This window comes from Cynocephalus volans, chromosome 9, assembly GCF_027409185.1.
Source record: "Cynocephalus volans isolate mCynVol1 chromosome 9, mCynVol1.pri, whole genome shotgun sequence".
Taxonomy (NCBI): domain Eukaryota; kingdom Metazoa; phylum Chordata; class Mammalia; order Dermoptera; family Cynocephalidae; genus Cynocephalus; species Cynocephalus volans.
Window position 1 is genome coordinate 104,314,829 of NC_084468.1, and position 17,994 is coordinate 104,332,822.

General features: G+C 38.3%; 1 protein-coding gene across 2 annotated transcripts in view; it reads left to right on the forward strand.

The window, feature by feature from the left end:
* The window catches only part of USP53 (ubiquitin specific peptidase 53), a 69,666-nt gene that overhangs the window by 7,842 nt on the left and 43,830 nt on the right, over positions 1–17,994 (forward strand). The window contains exons 2-3 of one of the 2 annotated variants that reach the window (XM_063107933.1): positions 12,090–12,782; positions 16,988–17,080. The exons of the other annotated variant lie outside the window; for it this stretch is intronic. Of the exons in view, the coding sequence (XP_062964003.1) occupies positions 12,639–12,782; positions 16,988–17,080 (237 nt within the window). The 5' untranslated portion in view covers positions 12,090–12,638. The remainder of the gene's footprint in view (positions 1–12,089; positions 12,783–16,987; positions 17,081–17,994) is intronic. 2 annotated transcript variants of the gene reach the window in all.

The following is a 17,994-nucleotide window of genomic DNA, read 5'->3' on the forward strand; positions in this document are numbered from 1 at the left end:
TTTATACTACACTGCTCAGAAATATTATATGTATCTTTATTGCTTTCAGAATAAAGTATATCCGTCTTACCATGACATCCAGGTTCCTCCATTCATAATCTGGCCCTCACCAATTTTATCGCCTTTTGTATACCTCTCCAGTTTTTCAGATCTCATATGCTTGAATTGATCTTAATTGTTTGCCAGTTATATTTTATGCTTTTCCTTCTCTGCACCTTTGCTCATGCCTGTCTGTTCACCTGGTATTCTGCACCCATCCCCCAGCATGCCTGTTCCTTTTTCTTCATTTTGTTCCTTGGAATCCTGTTGAGCCATCAGTGACTTGGTGAGATGCTCTTCCCAGTTGTAAAATGGAAAATAGTCTCTTTCCTTAATTCTTTAGTACTTTTTTCATACTTCTAAAGCTCCTAAATTTTGCTTCATGTTGTAATGACTTGTGTTACTTAAATGTCATCTCTTCCTTACTAGATTGTAAACTCTTTGAGTTACAAGGATTTTTTTCTTTTAATCATTTTATCTCTTATAGTATCCGGCTTAATACTTTCAATATACTCAGTATTTAGTGAATGGTTTTTGAATTAATGCCTTGAAAATTTTTATTAGCATAGATGTAAGTATGTAGATTTGTAATTGGGTAGTTATTTGGTAAAATAACATTAGTGAATTAAATTGAGATCTTTTATTGTGATAGACATCTCATGATTAGATCTGAGTAGCATTCACATTCATTGTGGTAATGTATTATTGTGCATTTACATCACAAAATTTAAATTTAATTCTTGCTCAACCTTTAATGACAACTGTTTTGAGTCCTGAGCATTTTTATTTTAAACATAAAAATTTAATTTTACCCTTAAAAGGAGAGGGAGTTAGGAGTTACATTATAACTATAAAATTATTATTTTATTGGAGGCTTAAATTTCTTTAAACAGAATTGATGTATAAATGCTACATTAAACCCAAAGCAGCCATGTTTTATTATACTACATAGTAGAAATAATAAATAACTGTTAAAATGCAAGGTATTATATACTAGCCAAAAGAACATCATGGCTGATCTCATTTTAAACTTGTATTTCTTAGTATGAGATTTAGAAGTATTTAATAATCTTGAGTGCATTTCAATATTGCTGAGTTGGGGAAAAGGGTTAGTTCTAAATATCTTTATGGATCTGATATAAAGCTGTGATCAGGGAGGCTGGGGTTGAGGCGCTCATACTTACCCGACTGTGTCCTGCCCAGCTGTGGCTGTTAGGCACCCATGCCGTGCCCTGCTATGCTGTAACCAAGACCTTCACCTGGATGTCATAGAGACCAGGCTGCAGCTGCACCCTTGCCTTGTTTCACACTGCAGTTGCCACAGACTGCTGTAACAAAATTTTCCCTTCTGCTTCTCTTGCTGTAATTTTCCACCCTGAGATAGAGTCATAACCACATAAGATCATAAGATTCATCCCTCTTGCCCTGTTGCAAAAACCCAGAAATGCTGTGATATAAAAATAGCAGCCCTGCTGCGTTTGGGGCTCACCCTTTGGATAGGAATCCTCTGGGCCAGTGCTGCCGGCATCAATAAACTCTGTTTCCTGCCACAAGCCCCAGTGTTTCCTGCCTCTCCCTGCAAGTTCGCAGTAGCCCACTACAACATTTCTTGGGGGCTTATCCAGGATGGTGGAAACGGTGGCTTAACCGCCTGCCTCCCTTGTTTCTTGGTCTCTGCCCCCGGGACACCCAATGATGTGGATGCACTCTGGCGCCAATGGAGAGTTTTCCGGGAGTGGGAAAGACCTCACTGGGTGGGCCCAGAGGACGAACCTGAGCACAACAGAACCCAAAGAGGCGCAGGAACCAGACCGGGGGAGCTCCGCCCATCCAACTAGGTAAGGACCTGGGTCCCACTAGGTTCCTACTCCCAGGAGAGTAGAAGGGGAGCCTGATCACCTCCCAAAGGGGGGAATGTCTTAGTACTCCATTCAGAGGAATCCACATTCCCCAGTCAGGTCAGGATTTCAATAATTTTTGGATGGTGAACTCTTGTTTCACGAAGGAAACCACATTCTCAGGTCAGGATTTTTGGAATTTTCAGGTGGTGAATGCATGTATGTGTATGTGTGTGGCTGAGATGTATCCTGGATACGAAGTGAGTGCAGAGTCCTGATCTGTGGTTCCATTGTGACCTCATACGGCTAAGGGTGACTCTCACAAGAGAGGTCGTGATGGGGGTTTATACCAGCTCACCCAGCCAAGAGGCGCTGAAATACCACTGCGAGGTGAGTGGCCAGAGATGGATGAAGTGATTGGAATTGTGTGTCTGTTGCAACACCGATCATGGGTGGAAAACATGGGAGGAACACCTAGCAAACAAACTCCCCTTGCCTGTATGCTGAGGAATTTTAAAAAGGGCTTTTCTGGTGACTGTGGTGTCAAGCTATCTCCTGATAAACTCAGGGCATTCTGTGAAGTGGATTGGCTGTCTTTCAATGTAGGACAGCCCTCTGAGGGGTCCTTTGATTTTTCCCTTATCCATCGAGTCAGAAGGGTTATTACTGGACAGCGTGGAAATGACCCTCAGGGCCACTCTGACCAACATCCCTATATTTATTCTTGGGAAGACTTACCTCATTCTCCACCTTCCTGGTTAAAGGCCTGCATGGAAAAACACTGCCAAATTCTCCTGGCTCGAGAAATGTTGGTCCTGGGTCAGACTCATGCCTGGAAGCAACTGCTATATGCGGGCTCCAAGCCAGCTATTCTGCCTTCAGATCCAGAGGATCTGCCACCTCCCTACTTGACTGAGTCAGCTGCTCTGACACCCCCACGGCCCCCGTCACTGCCTCCTACTCCAGCAGTGACTCCTACGTGTCCTCCTGGCCCATCAGAAGGGACCACTTCAGCTCCCAATTCTCCAGAGACCCCACGCCGCCTACTGTCACCCCATATGGGCCAAGCCAGACCCAGCCTTCAACCGAGTCACCATGGGGAATGGCTCTCCAGATGCCACTCAGAGAGACTCAGGCTCCCTTGTTTTATGATCAGGATGGGCACCTGCAGGGAGGACATCCCACCTTCATCTATCAGCCGTTCACAACGACTGACCTTCTGAACTGGAAACATCATATGCCCTCTTATACTGAAAAGCCCCAGGCTGTGCTTGATCTGATCCAGCCCATAGTCCAGACTCACCAGCCCACCTGGATGGACTGCAGGCAGCTCCTAATGACTCTCTTCAATATGGAAGAGAGATGCCATATCAGCCAGGCGGCTCAAAAGTGGCTCCAAGACCATGCCCCAGCCAGGATGCTGAATGCCCAAGTGTATGCCCAAACCCATTTCCTGGATGAGGATCCACACAGAGACCCCAACACAGATTAGGGCCTATGGATGCTGGGGCAAAATACCAAAAGGCTCTCCTGGGTGGCCTAAAAGAGGGAGGAAAAAAGCCGACCAGTATTGTATGTAGGATCTCTGAAGCACGCTAGAAGCCAGACAAAAGCCCCAGTCAGTTTTATGAGAGGCTCTGTGAGGCATTCCCACCTCTACATGCCCTTGGACCCAGAAAAGCCTGAAAACCAGAGAATGGTCAACGCTGCTTTTGTAGGATAGGCACAGGGTAATATCTACCGCAAGTTACAAAAGCTGAAAGGGTTTGCTGGCATGAATGTTACCCAACTCCTTAAATTTGCAATCAAAGTGTTCGTCAACTAGGACCTGGAGGCCCACCACAAGGCAGACAAAAAAATGAAAAAGAAGGTAGACTGCCCAGCTGCTGCACTGGCCGTGAAGTCAGGACCCCCAAAATGGCCCCAGGCCAAGGCCAAAAGCCGACCAGAGGATAGCCACAGGACACTCCTGGTTCCAGACCACCCTTGAGACCCAACGAATGTGTCTTCTGTCATGATGACGGTCATTAAAAAAAAATCCCCAACTCCCAGCCACCTCTAAGGGCAAATTCCAGCCCCCGAAAAAGAGACAATCCTCCTGAGGAGACTGCAGTCCAGGCAAACCGGCTACCAAGGCAGCCCCAGCAAGATTTCATTGGCTTGGCTGACTGAACTTGAATATAAAATTAAATAGAACCTACCGGGCTCCCTTTCCCTGGTCTCCCAAGGAGCCCTTGGTTCAAATGATGGTAAGGGGCCAACCTATAAACTTCATGGTGGACACTGGAGCCAAACATTCAGTAGTTACACAGCTTCTTGGACCTCTTTCTTAGAAACAAACCACCATAGTCAGAACCACAAGAAACTGACAAAGACTCTCCTTGCTGCCCAGAAAATGCAACATAGGGAAAAAAAAAAAAAGGTCATTCATGAGTTCCTCTACCTGCCAGACTGTCCAATACCTCTACTTAACAATAACAATTGTTGGTGGATATATGGAGCAGCTGTAACTCTCATACATGAATGGTGGGAATTAAAAATTGTATAGTATTCAAGAACTTTGGAAAGCATCTTGGCAATTTCTTATAATGTTAAACATATATACAACTCAGCAATCCCATTCCTAGGTATTTACCTGAGAGAAATTAAAATCTATGTCCACAGAAAGACTTGTACTTGAATGTTCATAGTTACTTTGTTCATAATCGCCCCAAACTGGAAACAACCCAAATACCCATCTACTGGTAAATGGATGGACAAATTTTGGTATATCCAGGTGAAGGAATATTACTTGGTAATAAAAAGGAATGAACAACTCTATTGATTTATACAGTAATACAGATGAAACTCAAAAGTATTATTTCAAGTGAAATAAACCAAACACAAAAGATTGTCTGATTCTGTTTGTGTGAAATCCTAGAAAAGTTGAAAATGTAGGGACAGAATGCAGATCAATTTGCTTGTTTGCTTGGGGTTGGATGTATTAGTTTTCTATTACTGTATAATGAATTACCACAAATTTAGCAGCTTAAAAATCACACTTTTAGTAGGTCAGAAGTCCAGGTGTGCTCAACTGTATTCTCTGCTCTGGGTCTCACAAGGCTGAGGTCAAAGTGTCAAATGGGGGCCGAGCCCGTGGCGCACTCGGGAGAGTGCGGCGCTGGGAGCGCGGCGACGCTCCCGCCGCGGGTTCGGATCCTATATAGGGATGGCTGGTACACTCACTGGCTGAGTGCCAGTCACAAAAGACACACACACAAGAAAAGTGTCAAATGGGCTGGCCTCTTATCTGGAGGCCATAGAGAAGAATCTGCTTCCAGGCTCTTTCAGGTTATTGGCAGATTCATTTCCTTGAAGAACTGAGGTTCCTGTTTCTTTGCTAGCTGTCAACCAGTATCCTAAAGGCCACCCACATTCCTTCTCATGTGGTTCTCTCCATTTTCAAAGCAGCAATGGCACATAGAGTCCTTCTTGTGGTTCAAACCTCTCTGACATTTTGCTGCCACCAGACAGAGAGAGAACTGTGCTTTGAAGAGCTCATGTGATTAGATTAGGCCCAACCAGATAGTCTCCCTATTTTAAGGTCAACTGTGCCATATAACATAACCATGGGATCGATATCTTGTCATATGTACAAGTTTGAGGGAGTAGGATAGGAAATCTGGGGGTGGGAATGGGTGCATTTTTAGAATTCTACTTACCACGTTGGGGAAGGTTATTGATCATATGTCTTCACACATATATTGTTTTACCAAATTGGGATCATGTTAAATGTCTGCATTTTGTCTTTGTCACTCAAAAATACTGTTAAATTTTTCTGTAATTTGGTCTTGAGGTTTCTCTCTCTGGAGAGTGGCTATAGAATCTAGCCCTGCCCTGACAGGCTTCAGGAGATTTGGTTGTAGGTGTTTACAGTGTGCCTTTTGTAGGATACTTCTCTATCCTGGCATATGACCTCAGTGTCTGCAACCCTTGGCCAGGCGTCACTCCTACAGGATATTTGTTTTTACCAGCAGATGCCCTTGTGGCTCTTGTCTGACCTGTGTCAAGTTTATTTCTATCAAGATAGCCATTTTGTCAGAGAGCCCTGACCAGGAAAGAAGTTAGTTTTAAGCGTGTTGGTCAGAGGAAGCAACAGTGAGACAGAGGAAGCAACTCACAAAAACACGTGAAGTAAAAGATGCAGTTTATTATTTACAGATTCCAGAGAGAAGAGGGCAGCACACCTCTCAGGGACACCAGAAATGGGGGGTGCCATCCAGGACACACAAGCTCAACCAGCAGGTGGGGAGCAAGAGAGAGACAGAGAGAGGGATCTATGGATCAAAGCTTTTTTGGGGGTCCAGGGTGTTATCTAGGTGGGTTTCCCCCAGAGAGTTCTAATTGGTGGGTTTAGAACAAGGTGGTACAAGTTCCATGGAGTCACGTTGTGACCGAGAGGTGATCACTGGCATATCTGTGCAGCCCATGCAGGGTGTGGGGGTCAATAGGGTGAGTCATGTAGGTTGTATCTAGCTGATGACCCATAGGAGGTGGTCACCAGGAGGCAGTTGTATAAGGTGTATATCTGGATCGACCACATCAAGGAACCAGCAGGAGGTGGAGAACTGCCAACTGTCAAGAGTAACAAAGCCGTGCATCTGGTATGAGAAAGTCCAACTTATGTTCAAAATGGATGCAGAGGCAATATAGGATTATAGAAATTCACTGTAATAGGAGACACCCTGTTCTACAATTATGTCCCTATTGTTGAAGATTTGCTTTACCTTTTTTATTTACTGCTACTACCTACATATTGCAATAAAATAGTACTTTTATTTCTGAGGGATAGATTCTCAATATTAGGTTTTTTGAGTTGAAGTGTATTTATGTTTTTAACTTTAGTAGTTGCTGTCAGGTTGATATAAAATTGCCAGAGAATATAATAGTATAATTACATTTTTAAATAATCAGCAATAAATGAATGTACCTCTTTTATCCCCACCAACTGTGTTACTTTTTTTTTTTTTTTCTGCCAGTCTGATAGAATGAGAGTAGCTCTTTACCACACTATAATGTGTCTGAATTGGAGGTCCCCAGGATCCCTCCCTCCCACCCAGTTTGGTGATTTTCTAGTAGGACTCACAGGATTCAGTGTATAGTCATACTCTTTCCTATGTTTTATTACAATGAAAAATTATAAAGCAAAATCAGCAAACAGAAAAGGAGCATGGGGTGAAGTCAGGAGGAAACCAGGCACAAACTTCCAATAGTGTTCTCCCAGTGGAGTCACACAGGACACACTAATTCCTCTAGCAACAAATTGTGATGACTTGTGTAAAATATTGTCTACCAGGAAATCCGAGACTCAGTGCCCACCGTTTTTATTGGGGGGTGGTCACATAGGCATCCTGTGCCTAAGATGCACCAAAATTCCTGACTTCCAGAAGGAAAACAGGTGTTCAGGATAAACCACATTGCACAATTTAGGTACAGTGACCCACTCTTATCAGGGTGGTAAGAAGCCTTTTGAAATCTTAAGTTCCCAAGGGGCCAACCTTGTGAGCAGACCATTCTTTGGATAACAATCTCAGGTCTGTTAAGTCTTTCCTTTTCCGTTTATTTATTTTTTTTTAAAGAAAACAGCATTATCGAAATATAACTTACCATACAATTCACCCACTTAAAGAGTACAATTCAGTGATTTTCAGGATATTCACAGAAATGTATGTCCATCACCACAGTCAATTTTGAAACATTTTTATCACCTCAGAAAGAAACCCTGTACCCTTTACCTATCACCCTCCTCTCCCATCACTTCAGCCCCCACTTCTTCAGTCCTAAGCAACACTAATTTACTATTGGTCTGTGTAGATTTCCCAGTTCTGGACATTTCATATGAATGGAATCATATAATATGTGGTCTTCTGTGACTGACTTCCTCCACTTAGCATAATGTTTTCAGTGTTCATCCATGTTATAGCATATGTCAGTACTTCATTCTTTTTATGGCTAGAATAGTATTTCACTGTGTGTGTGTGTGTGTGTGTGTGTGTGTGTGTGTGTAAAGAGAGAAAGAGTGTGTGCATGAGAGTGATGAGCACATTTTGTTTATTCTCCAGCTGATGGGCATTTGGCTTGTTTCCATATTTTGGCTATTATGAATAATGCTGTTAGCTCTTTTCTGCACAGCCTCCCAAATATTTATTGAAAGAATAAATATGGAATCACATTTGCATTACTGGAATAAACTCTACTTGGCATTATTCTTTTGTATAGTGCATTATTCTTTTGACGCTTATAGATTGTTTGCTAGTTTTTTATTTATCATTTTTGCACCTATATGTCACTTTGGTCTGAGGTTTATCATGTTTTGATATTAAGGTTATGTTAGCTTCATAAAATGACTTGGGGTTGCTTTGTATTTTATTTTCCCTGTGGCCAGCAATAATTTAATGTTGGAATTAGCAGTTCAGATAAAATTTAACTTGGAATTTGTCAGACCCAGATGCTATTTTCAATGGGAGAACTTTTGTCTCCTTTTCATTTTCTTTAAACTAGTTAATCTTTTCAAATTTTCCTCTTTTTCTTGGGTTAATTTTGATAATTTGTGTTTGGCTAGGAAATTATCTGTTCCTTTAGAGTTTCAAAGTTATTGCCGTCTTGTAACACCAAGGTCAAGGGTTCAGATTCCTGTATCACCCAGATGCTAAATAAACTTTTTTTAAAACGGTGACTTAAAAAAACCCCACAAAGTTATTACCATAGGATTTAAGTAGTATTCTTTTTTTAAAAAAAAAAAAATTTATTTTGTCAATATACAATGTGGTTGATTATTGTGGCCCATTACCGAAACCTCCCTCCCCCCTCCCTCTCCCCCCTCCCACTCAACAATCTCCTTTCTGTTTGCTTGTCGTATCAACTTCAAGGAATTGTAGTTGTTGTGTCTTCTCCCCACCCCGTTATTTGTATATTTATTTACTTATTTATTTTTAGCTCCCACAAATAAGTGAGAACGTGTGATATTTCTCTTTCTGTGCCTGACTTGTTTCACTTAATATAATTCTCTCTAGGTCCGTCCATGTCTTTGCAAATGGCAGTATTTCATTCTTTTTTATAGCAGAGTAGTATTCCATTGTTAAGTGGTATTCTTTTACAGTTCCCTTAGTTACTTATGTATCTGTGGTCATTTCTCTTTTATCAATTCCATTGGTGTTTGTATTTTTCTTTTCTTTTTTATTCTTAATCAGGCTTGTGAAGATTTCGTCTATTGTATTAGTTTTTGCAAAAATTTAGTTTTGGATTTATTTTTTCTTTCTGTTGTTTGACTGCAAATCTGCTTGAAAGTCCCCCTCTCTCTAGTTTAGTTTCACAATTTTTGTCTATTTCACCCCTTCCCCACATCATGTTTGGATTTTTGCATTATCCATTCTGTCTGTCTCTTGAGTTTCTCAGTTTTTAACTCTGAGGAACTCTTAATCATTCTTTTCCCCCTTTCTTTCTAGGAGTCCCATTGGATAGATATTGACACTTTTAAGTTTCATCTAAGTCTCTTAGCTTTTAAAAAATGTTTATATTTTCTACTTCTTTATTCCTATTTTAATGCTTTGTAGTATAATTTTTTGACCTGAACTTACTGCTTGCTAGTATGTTCTTCCCATCTATTCAATTTGCTAGTTAACCCATCATTTGAGTTTTTTATTTCAGCATTTTTAAAATCTGCACATATCTTCAATTGGTGGATATTTGTAACATTTATCTTAAATTTGTTTTCTCTTTAGTGTGTTCTTTCTGTTTCCTGAGTTATAGATTGTTTGGTTTGTTGCCTTTCTTTCATAGTGCTCATAACCTCCAAGTGTCTGGATATATTTTAACTGCGAGTACCAAGTTAGAAGTTGGTAATATTTACCTGGGGAGAAGGGTGAAAGACTAGGCTGTAATTTATGTGTCTTCAGATGATTTCAGGTAGTAGAGAAGTGGGCGTACGGGCATTATTCGGACTGATGCAGTTTGAGGGTTTGCTCTAAAAAGGCACTTCCTGTTGTCCTGTCTAGAAGCATGATCTTCTTCAGGTCTTACTCTCCCCTGTTCTATTTGTGGAGTGGGGGTGAGGACAGAACACCCAGAAGCCTTAAAGGTCACTTGTACTTGTTACTGTTTCCCAAACTGGTTGTGCTCTAGTGTTTTCCTGATGTAATAATAACCTTCCTTACCCTCCAGCGGGCACTGGGGTGGTAGCAGAGCTTTCCTGTCTTATTGTATTGTGTCAGGTGGGAATTCTCTGCCCAGAGCAATGTAAGGAATGGAAAAGGTCATAACTAAAAAGATCTTTCCTAGTCTGTAACATCTGGCTCTCTCCATCTCTTGGCTGCTGTTTCCCTCCCACTGTAGAAGCTGGTCATGTTTGGTGTTCCCAAGGTTTCTCCTTGTTTGTTCTTAGACTGCTTTCTGCTTTTGTGTAATCTCCAGGGTTGTATTGGAGGGAGAGAACCAGGAACACATAGTAGTTTTACATCTGTGCAGGAATGGAAGGCACAATATTTTTTAATTATCTGTTTTTGTCTGTGCCCCTCATCAAACTAAGCTCCTTAAGGGTAGTGATTATTTCATATATCTTAGCATAGTTCATGGTACAGACTTGGTGCCTAATAAATGCTGAAAGAATATCATTTCAGAAGGATTCTTCCATTAAAAATATGAACTTACTACCAATACAGAGCTCCCTTAATGTTGTAAAAACATGACTAAATTTGTTAAAAACTTAATTTATTTAAAAGGTTTCAGGATTATATAGATCACTTTAGAGGAGGTTGCTAAATTGTGGAGTTAAAATAAAAAGAAGAAAACAACTAACATCACAATATAGTATTTTACAATTATCAAAACATTTAACCTACATTAAAGCAGGGCTGTTATTGTTATCTCCGTTTTATAAGTGAAGAAGCTGTGAATCAGCGATGACAAGAATGTGTCTAAGATCAAGCAGCTAATAAGTGGGCCTGAAAACAAAGTCTCCTGAGTTTAATTTTGCAAAGACTAATGCTTTTCTTGATTCTTCAGTGCTTTGCTATCTTAGTGGGTGTTTGATCAGTGATATTGAACTGACCTGTGCCATTCTGTCTATCATCTTTTTGTGCTGTGAAAATGGAACTCAATGACTTTCACTTAGAATTTAAAGCCAGAGTGCTTATAAAGGGCTTGTAAGACCTACATGATCTATCTCTTTCTCATCCTTCCTTTTCATCTACTTTCTTATGTTCACATTTCTCCTGCCACACTGGGCTTCATACTGTTCCTCCACTATACCAGATATGCTCCAACCTCAGAATCTTTGAAGGTGCTGCTCACTGTGCTTGGAATTCCTTCCCTCAGGTGGCTTCCTCACCTCCTTCAAATCTCTGTGCAAATGTAACCTTGATGATACCTTCCTTGACTATCCTATTTAAAAATGCAAACTGTCCCACATTATGTACACTTCATATCCCCCTTCCTTGCATTGTTTTTCTGTTAGCAGTCAGCACATAACCCTTTTAGTACACTCTGCAATTTATTATTCATTGTGGTATTGTCTGCCTTTCCTCATTACAGTGTTAGTTCCAGTGCCTGATACAGTACATGGCTCAATAAATGTGTGTTGAGTGAAGCAATGCAGGAAAGAAATTCAGCTGATTAAGCAAAACTTTGTTCGTACTACTTGTTTTTCATTCAGAAGTTTAACATTTAAAGTTCTTTTAACCAGGAGCTTGCATTTGTGAATAAGATGGAAATTTAATTCACTAAAATTTGTTTATCAATTCAGCATTTCTTCTGAGTTGTTATTCATATCAATTTACATAAAATCTATAGATTTTTTTGAAAAAATATGATTCTGTGTGTAAGATAGATAATATAGAGTTTCTATATATGTATTTGTTTTAATAAACAAAGCAGTTTAGTATTGACATATAGGATACCACCTGAGATCTGACTTAATTCTAGTTTTTTAAAGAATATTTTCCTTATGAAACCATCCTTTGAACATTTCCAGCTTGAGGTAAATAGAGGTTGATGTCATTGACATTTTTAAAAATTTTAAATGAAATATATTTTCGTTTTTATGTTTTAGAGTATTAGTTCTTGTCCTTTTTATGATGAGTTTTAATTCTGTATTCAATATTTGTGGTCAAAAAGTAAAGCAGGAATTTTCTCAATCAGCTTTTACTTTTATTGAAACATTTCTTTTCTTTCTTGTAGATTTGCTTTGAAGTCACGTTGATATAAAATAGAGTCACCTTTGATAACTTCGCCTGCAAAAGAGAGAGACTTGTTTCTTGTTAAAAATATAAATAAGGAAAACAAATGACCAAAGGAATCATGCCAAGTGCGAGCTCTACATCTTTTGTATCATCAAGATGCATTTTTTAATCCATCAAGACAAATGGCTTGTGCATTAAAGAAAATGAGTTGTTCATCGATATTATTTTTAACAGTTTCTAAAACTTTTTCATCTTAACTTTATATAACTCTCCTATAAAATTTAACACATATAAAAATCTTTAAAGCCTTGTTTAAAATAGCTTTCTTTTTTATCTCTTAGAGTGTCAACATATATGCACCCTAGTTTTACTTGTCAAAGTCCTCAAAATTTTGTAACGTCGAGAAAGATATGGACTTGGAAACTTATGTTATTGTAACAGACTACAGTGAAATTAAGTGAACAGTTCAAGACATCATCCATTTTATTACAGAACTGTCACATAAGGGTACAATTCTTGGCTTTAATGCAAACAACGTTGCTTGAAAATGGCATGGGTAAAATTCTTACGGAAACCTGGTGGCAATCTTGGAAAAGCTTATCAACCAGGGAGTATGCTATCCCTAGCTCCTACCAAAGGCTTGTTAAATGAACCAGGACAAAACAGCTGTTTTCTTAATAGTGCTGTACAGGTGAGACTATAATGTTAAATTTTTAAAAATATTTTTCGGGAAATTCCTTTAATGCCTACTTAACTCATAAATGCCTCTTAAACTCATAAATTAAGAATAAAGTTATTGACTGGAATGACTTTTCAATATAACTTTATGGGAACAAAATATTTTGGTTGGGTATTCTGGTTTTTATAATAAATGGAAATGGCTTTTTCAACAAAACTATGTATTACTGTTGTATGAAAACATCTTTTGATTTAAAATGTTTGGTGGGGCCGGCCGTGGCTCACTCGGGAGAGTGTGGTGCTAATAACACCAAGGCCATGGGTTTGGATTCCATATAGGGATGGCTGGTTAGCTCACTGGGTGAGCATGGTGCTGACAACACCAAGTCAAGGGTTAAGATCCCCTTACCGGTCATCTTTTTTAAAAAAAGAATAAAAAATAAATACAATAAAATGTTTGGTAAATTAAGAATATGCTTCTAAAATACATAAGGATTTTTGTTTTAATCTGCTAACAGCCCTGACCCCCCATTTCCTTTAAAAGAAATCCAATGTAGATCCCAATAAATAGGATAAAAAAGAACAAGCTGCTTGGTTTGAAACGTTTTGATCTCAGTACTCAAACTCCCTTCACCGCCCACTGTGGCCCTTAATTCACCTTTTTGGAATCATAATTTGGGCATCACTGTTTTGGTTAAATTGAAGGTTAAACTATTTTGCATCAATCCTTGTTGAGATTCTTTTAATTAACAAATGTGTATTAACCTGCTTTTCTGCCTTAGTTGAATATCCTTTCTTACATATAACATAGTTTTTATTCAGAAGTTCCAGATTTTGTAATATCTTCTGTCCTTCTGACCATTAACTGTACAATACTAAAGGTGAGGAAGATTTAGAATATTGAAATGTTTTGCTATTGAGTCTGGAATAGTATACCTTAAAAAAATTCATTTAAATTTATCACTTTTCACATATATTCTATTTTTTTTCTCTCTTTCTTTGTTTTTTTTTTTGTTGTTGTTGTTGTTGGCTGGCCAGTAGGGGAATCTGAACCCTTGACCTTGGTATTAGCAAGGCTGTGCTCTAACCAACTGAGCTAACTGGCCAGCCTTACTTTTCTCTCTTGAAAACTGAGAGTAAATATTGGTTACTTAGCTCATTTGATGAATAAAAATCTAGAATGTGTCTAGTGCTCAAACATCTGACTCAGTTCTGTGTTCTCAATTGCCCCCTACCTGGAACAAATGTCCACATGAAAATTCATTAACCAAGGGAAAGAGAAGCAGTTGGTATTAGGATAACATTAATTCTAATTTACTTAGGACCTTTAAATGGCAGTCAGTGTTCTGCCCTGGCTCAAAGATCCCACTGGAATTAATGCTGTGAGAATGCAGGAAAATATTTATTGAATGGTACTGAATATAGGGAGATATCAGATACCAAAAGACCTAGAATTAAATGCTTTTGATTGAATCAGGGTATAAGAAAGTGTTGTTGAGAAGAGGCACTATCCTAGGCCTGTGTGAGCTCTGGGCAGTGTTCACTCTGATCTTTTGTGTGTTTCTTTCCCTGGCTTAGGTAGTTTCTTTCCTCATAGTACCCATCTGAATACTCGAGGGAGGCCCTCTATGGGTCTCTGTGCAGCTCTCTCCTCTGCAGTGTTCTGCCCTGCCAACCTTAGGAGCTTTGGTTTCCCTGCCCTCCCAGCTCTGTCTTCTCAGCTTAGGACATCTGCTGACCTCTGATGTTAACATGTCTGCCTCAAAAACTAATTAGCAAAGCCAATCCTTACTGACAAACCAACTATTCAAACAGACTTTCTGTCAGAAAAAGCCTGACTGTATTTTTAAAAATTCAAACTACAAATGTTAACATGCAATTTGATGAATATTTTTAGAAGCTTTTCTCTTTTGGGGGGGTTGGGGCAGGCTGGCCAGTACCGTATGGGGTTTTGAACCCTTGACCTTAGTGTTACAACACTGCTTTCTAACCAACTTAGCTAACAGGCCTGCCTCAATATTTTTAGAAACTGCTGAGAAATAAATGTGGAATACATCTCGTAAGAAATTACTAAAAGCAGACATTATTAAAATGGTAGGAATCTAACATAAGCCAGAAAAATGAATTTATATGCCATTTCTCATTGTTTGGAAGTAAGGAGTAAGATGAAAGATTTGTATTCCTTTATTAAATGTGTGTGCATATATGTATTGATCTTTTGGGACTAATTAAATAAGTATGTATAAACACTCAAATAACTACATTAATTTTGTTAGGCACCATGTTAGATTGCTACATGCAAATAATAAAAAAGAAAAGTGTATGTTGCTGAAAGCTAATTAGTCCAATAACTAGGTTACACTTTAGTTTTTTTAAATAGGTGGCAAACTATCATTGACATTTAAAAACAAAGTAGGATAAGGATTAACTATAATAAGAATATATATTTTGTGATAGGTATTTGTTTAAATAGTCTTTACACAGTTGTGTTGAATAATGTGCAGAGAACTTTAAAGAAATCACATAAAATATTTTTTCTGTAGTTTGATCCAGTGTCACTTAAAAATTTTGCTAGTCCCAGAAAACATCCTAGTTACATTTGAAAGACTTTACTGACTTTATAAACAAATTATAGAGAGCATCCTATTTTGGCTGACTATTTTAAACTTTTATCTGATGAGAAAGCAAGTAGGTATGACATATCGGTGTGTTTTTAAATTCTCTGAGTTAGAAGCAATGTTATAATATTTAATAGCTAAAATTTATTGTGTTCTTACTGTGTACTAAACCCTTGTATGAGCATTACTTATGTAATTCTTACAGCAACCCTAAGTAGTAGGTACTACTTTTATCCTCATTTTACTGATGAGAAAACTGAATCTCAGAAAATATTTTGGCCAAGTCAGTCCAAGAGTAGGTAAATAGTAAAGCCAGAATTAGAATCCAGATGGCCTGCCTTTAGAGGCTGTATTATTACCGCAGTGCAGTACTACTTACAAAGTTGTGCTATCATTGACATTCATCTTCTTTGTTGGTAAAATGGATTCCAATTTAATATTTTTTTTATGGTATGATAGGATATGATATGCGGGAAAGTTACTTAAACACTGTTAAGTGCTTTGTAAAACACTGTTATTTGTGATAGATAAATGGATCTTACTCATTATGCTTTAAGAAAAAGCAACTTTCAAAGGGAAATTCTGAAATGACCTTTAGTTATTGAGTAGTTGAAAATATAGGAAATGTTAAAATCAATTTTTTATTAACCTTTGTTTTTAATGGGGAGAAATGAGAAATCATGAATGGATTTTCTTAGTTATATTATTTGAGGACATGACTAAAAGATATAGGGAAACTTGAGGATCTTACTTCTTTGTTGTAGTAGTAACAGCCACAAATAGCAGCTGATATTCATTGCATGCCAATTATGTACCAAGCCCTGCTCTGAATATTACTTCATATATTATTATATATTATTTAATCCTTACAAGAACTCTATGAAGCAGGCAATATTATTATCCACATTGTATAGAATGCAGGTTTTTTAAGAATGATTTTAAGAAGTAGACTGATTTATATAAATAGTTACAGTCTTTTTGTTTGCTTTGTCTTTGTCTTTTAGTTGCAGATGATAACTGGATAATTGCAGCAAATATATTCAGGTTATTCCTTAACTGCTGCTACTTCTTACCAAGCTATACCCCAATACCACACAGATACCCCCTTCTCATTCTGTATCAGTGACCACACACACCTCTGCTCACCCTTTTTTTGTGTGTGTGACAATGCACTGATCTCTATTTAGTACACCCTATCTTTAAAATCTGATTATATTTCCTTCCTAGATTTCAATTTTTTCCAAGTGTTATAATCACTTCCTCTTTCATGTCTTTGCCAAGCCCTCCATTTAGTATCCCGTGTTTCCTTTTCATATCAAATCCTCAGCTGAGCAGTTAGTTTTTTCCTGCTCGGCACCTGTCATGGTTTTTCATGTGAGTCAGTCAGAATATCTTCTAAGTCCATCTTTTACATATGCACAATATGTATGTAACGTTTGCATACTTGCTATTATTTGTGGTGTTTGTGTATGTCTCATTATGTACAGGAGATTAAAATAAATTACTTATTAACCTTTTGCAATTTTTAAAGTATCTAAATCTTTTATCACAGTAAGAAAAATCTCAGTTTCTTTTTCCTTCACATCTCACTGTTTTTTAGGTTTTATGGCAGTTGGATATATTCCGACGAAGCTTGCGGGTTCTGACTGGACATATTTGTCAGGGAGATGCCTGCATATTTTGTGCATTGAAGGTAACCTTTCAGTAGTTCTGTAAAATTACTATCAATTGTTTCTCCAAAAATTGAATCTTGATTGTTCACATGGTTGGTCAATTTGTTTGTAATTAAAGTTTATTGTCAGGTGATCCAAAGTTTTTAACTCTTAAAGTATGACTTATTTAGGTTTATGTTTTCATTTTCTGCTTTCATATAAAAACAGTTAAAAATTAATATTCTAAATAGTATAAAATTGTTAGAAACATTACATTTTTCATTATTGAAATAATTCTTTGTTCATTTAACAAATGTTTTTTGAGCTACTACTGAATTCTGGGTACTGCTGTAGTTTCTGAGGATACAGAAGTGAATAATACTGATTAAAACCACTGTTCTCATGGAGCTTATATTCTTGTACGGGAGGAGACAATAAGTAAGCAAAATATAGAATATGTTAGATGGTAATAATTGCTATGGAGGAAAAATAAATCAGGGAAAAAGAATAGGGAGTGTTGAGTGGCCACGAAAGCCTCACTGAGAAAGTGACATTTGAATCAAGACCTGGAAAAGGTGATGGACTGATCTATAAGGCCATGTGGTGGAAGAGTCTTCTGGGCATACAGAGAAACAGTAACTATGTAAAGGCCTTGAGATACAACATATTTCAGGAACACCAAGGAAACCTGGTGGCAGAAACCCCTGGTAGCAGGGGAGAGAATGGTAGGGGATGAGCTCAGAGGTAAGGTGAGTTGTGGTGGCTTTAAAACATGTCTTCAGATTCTCCATATTCTTTCTATTCGAAGTCTAATTCTGTAAATATGGGCTAGCCTTAATGACTTATTTCTATGAAGTAGAATGTGGCAGAACTGATGCTGCAAGACTTCTGATTAGAAAACGTGATATAGCTCCCACCTAGCTCTGGCTCTTGGGGTGCTTATTCTTGGAAGGGA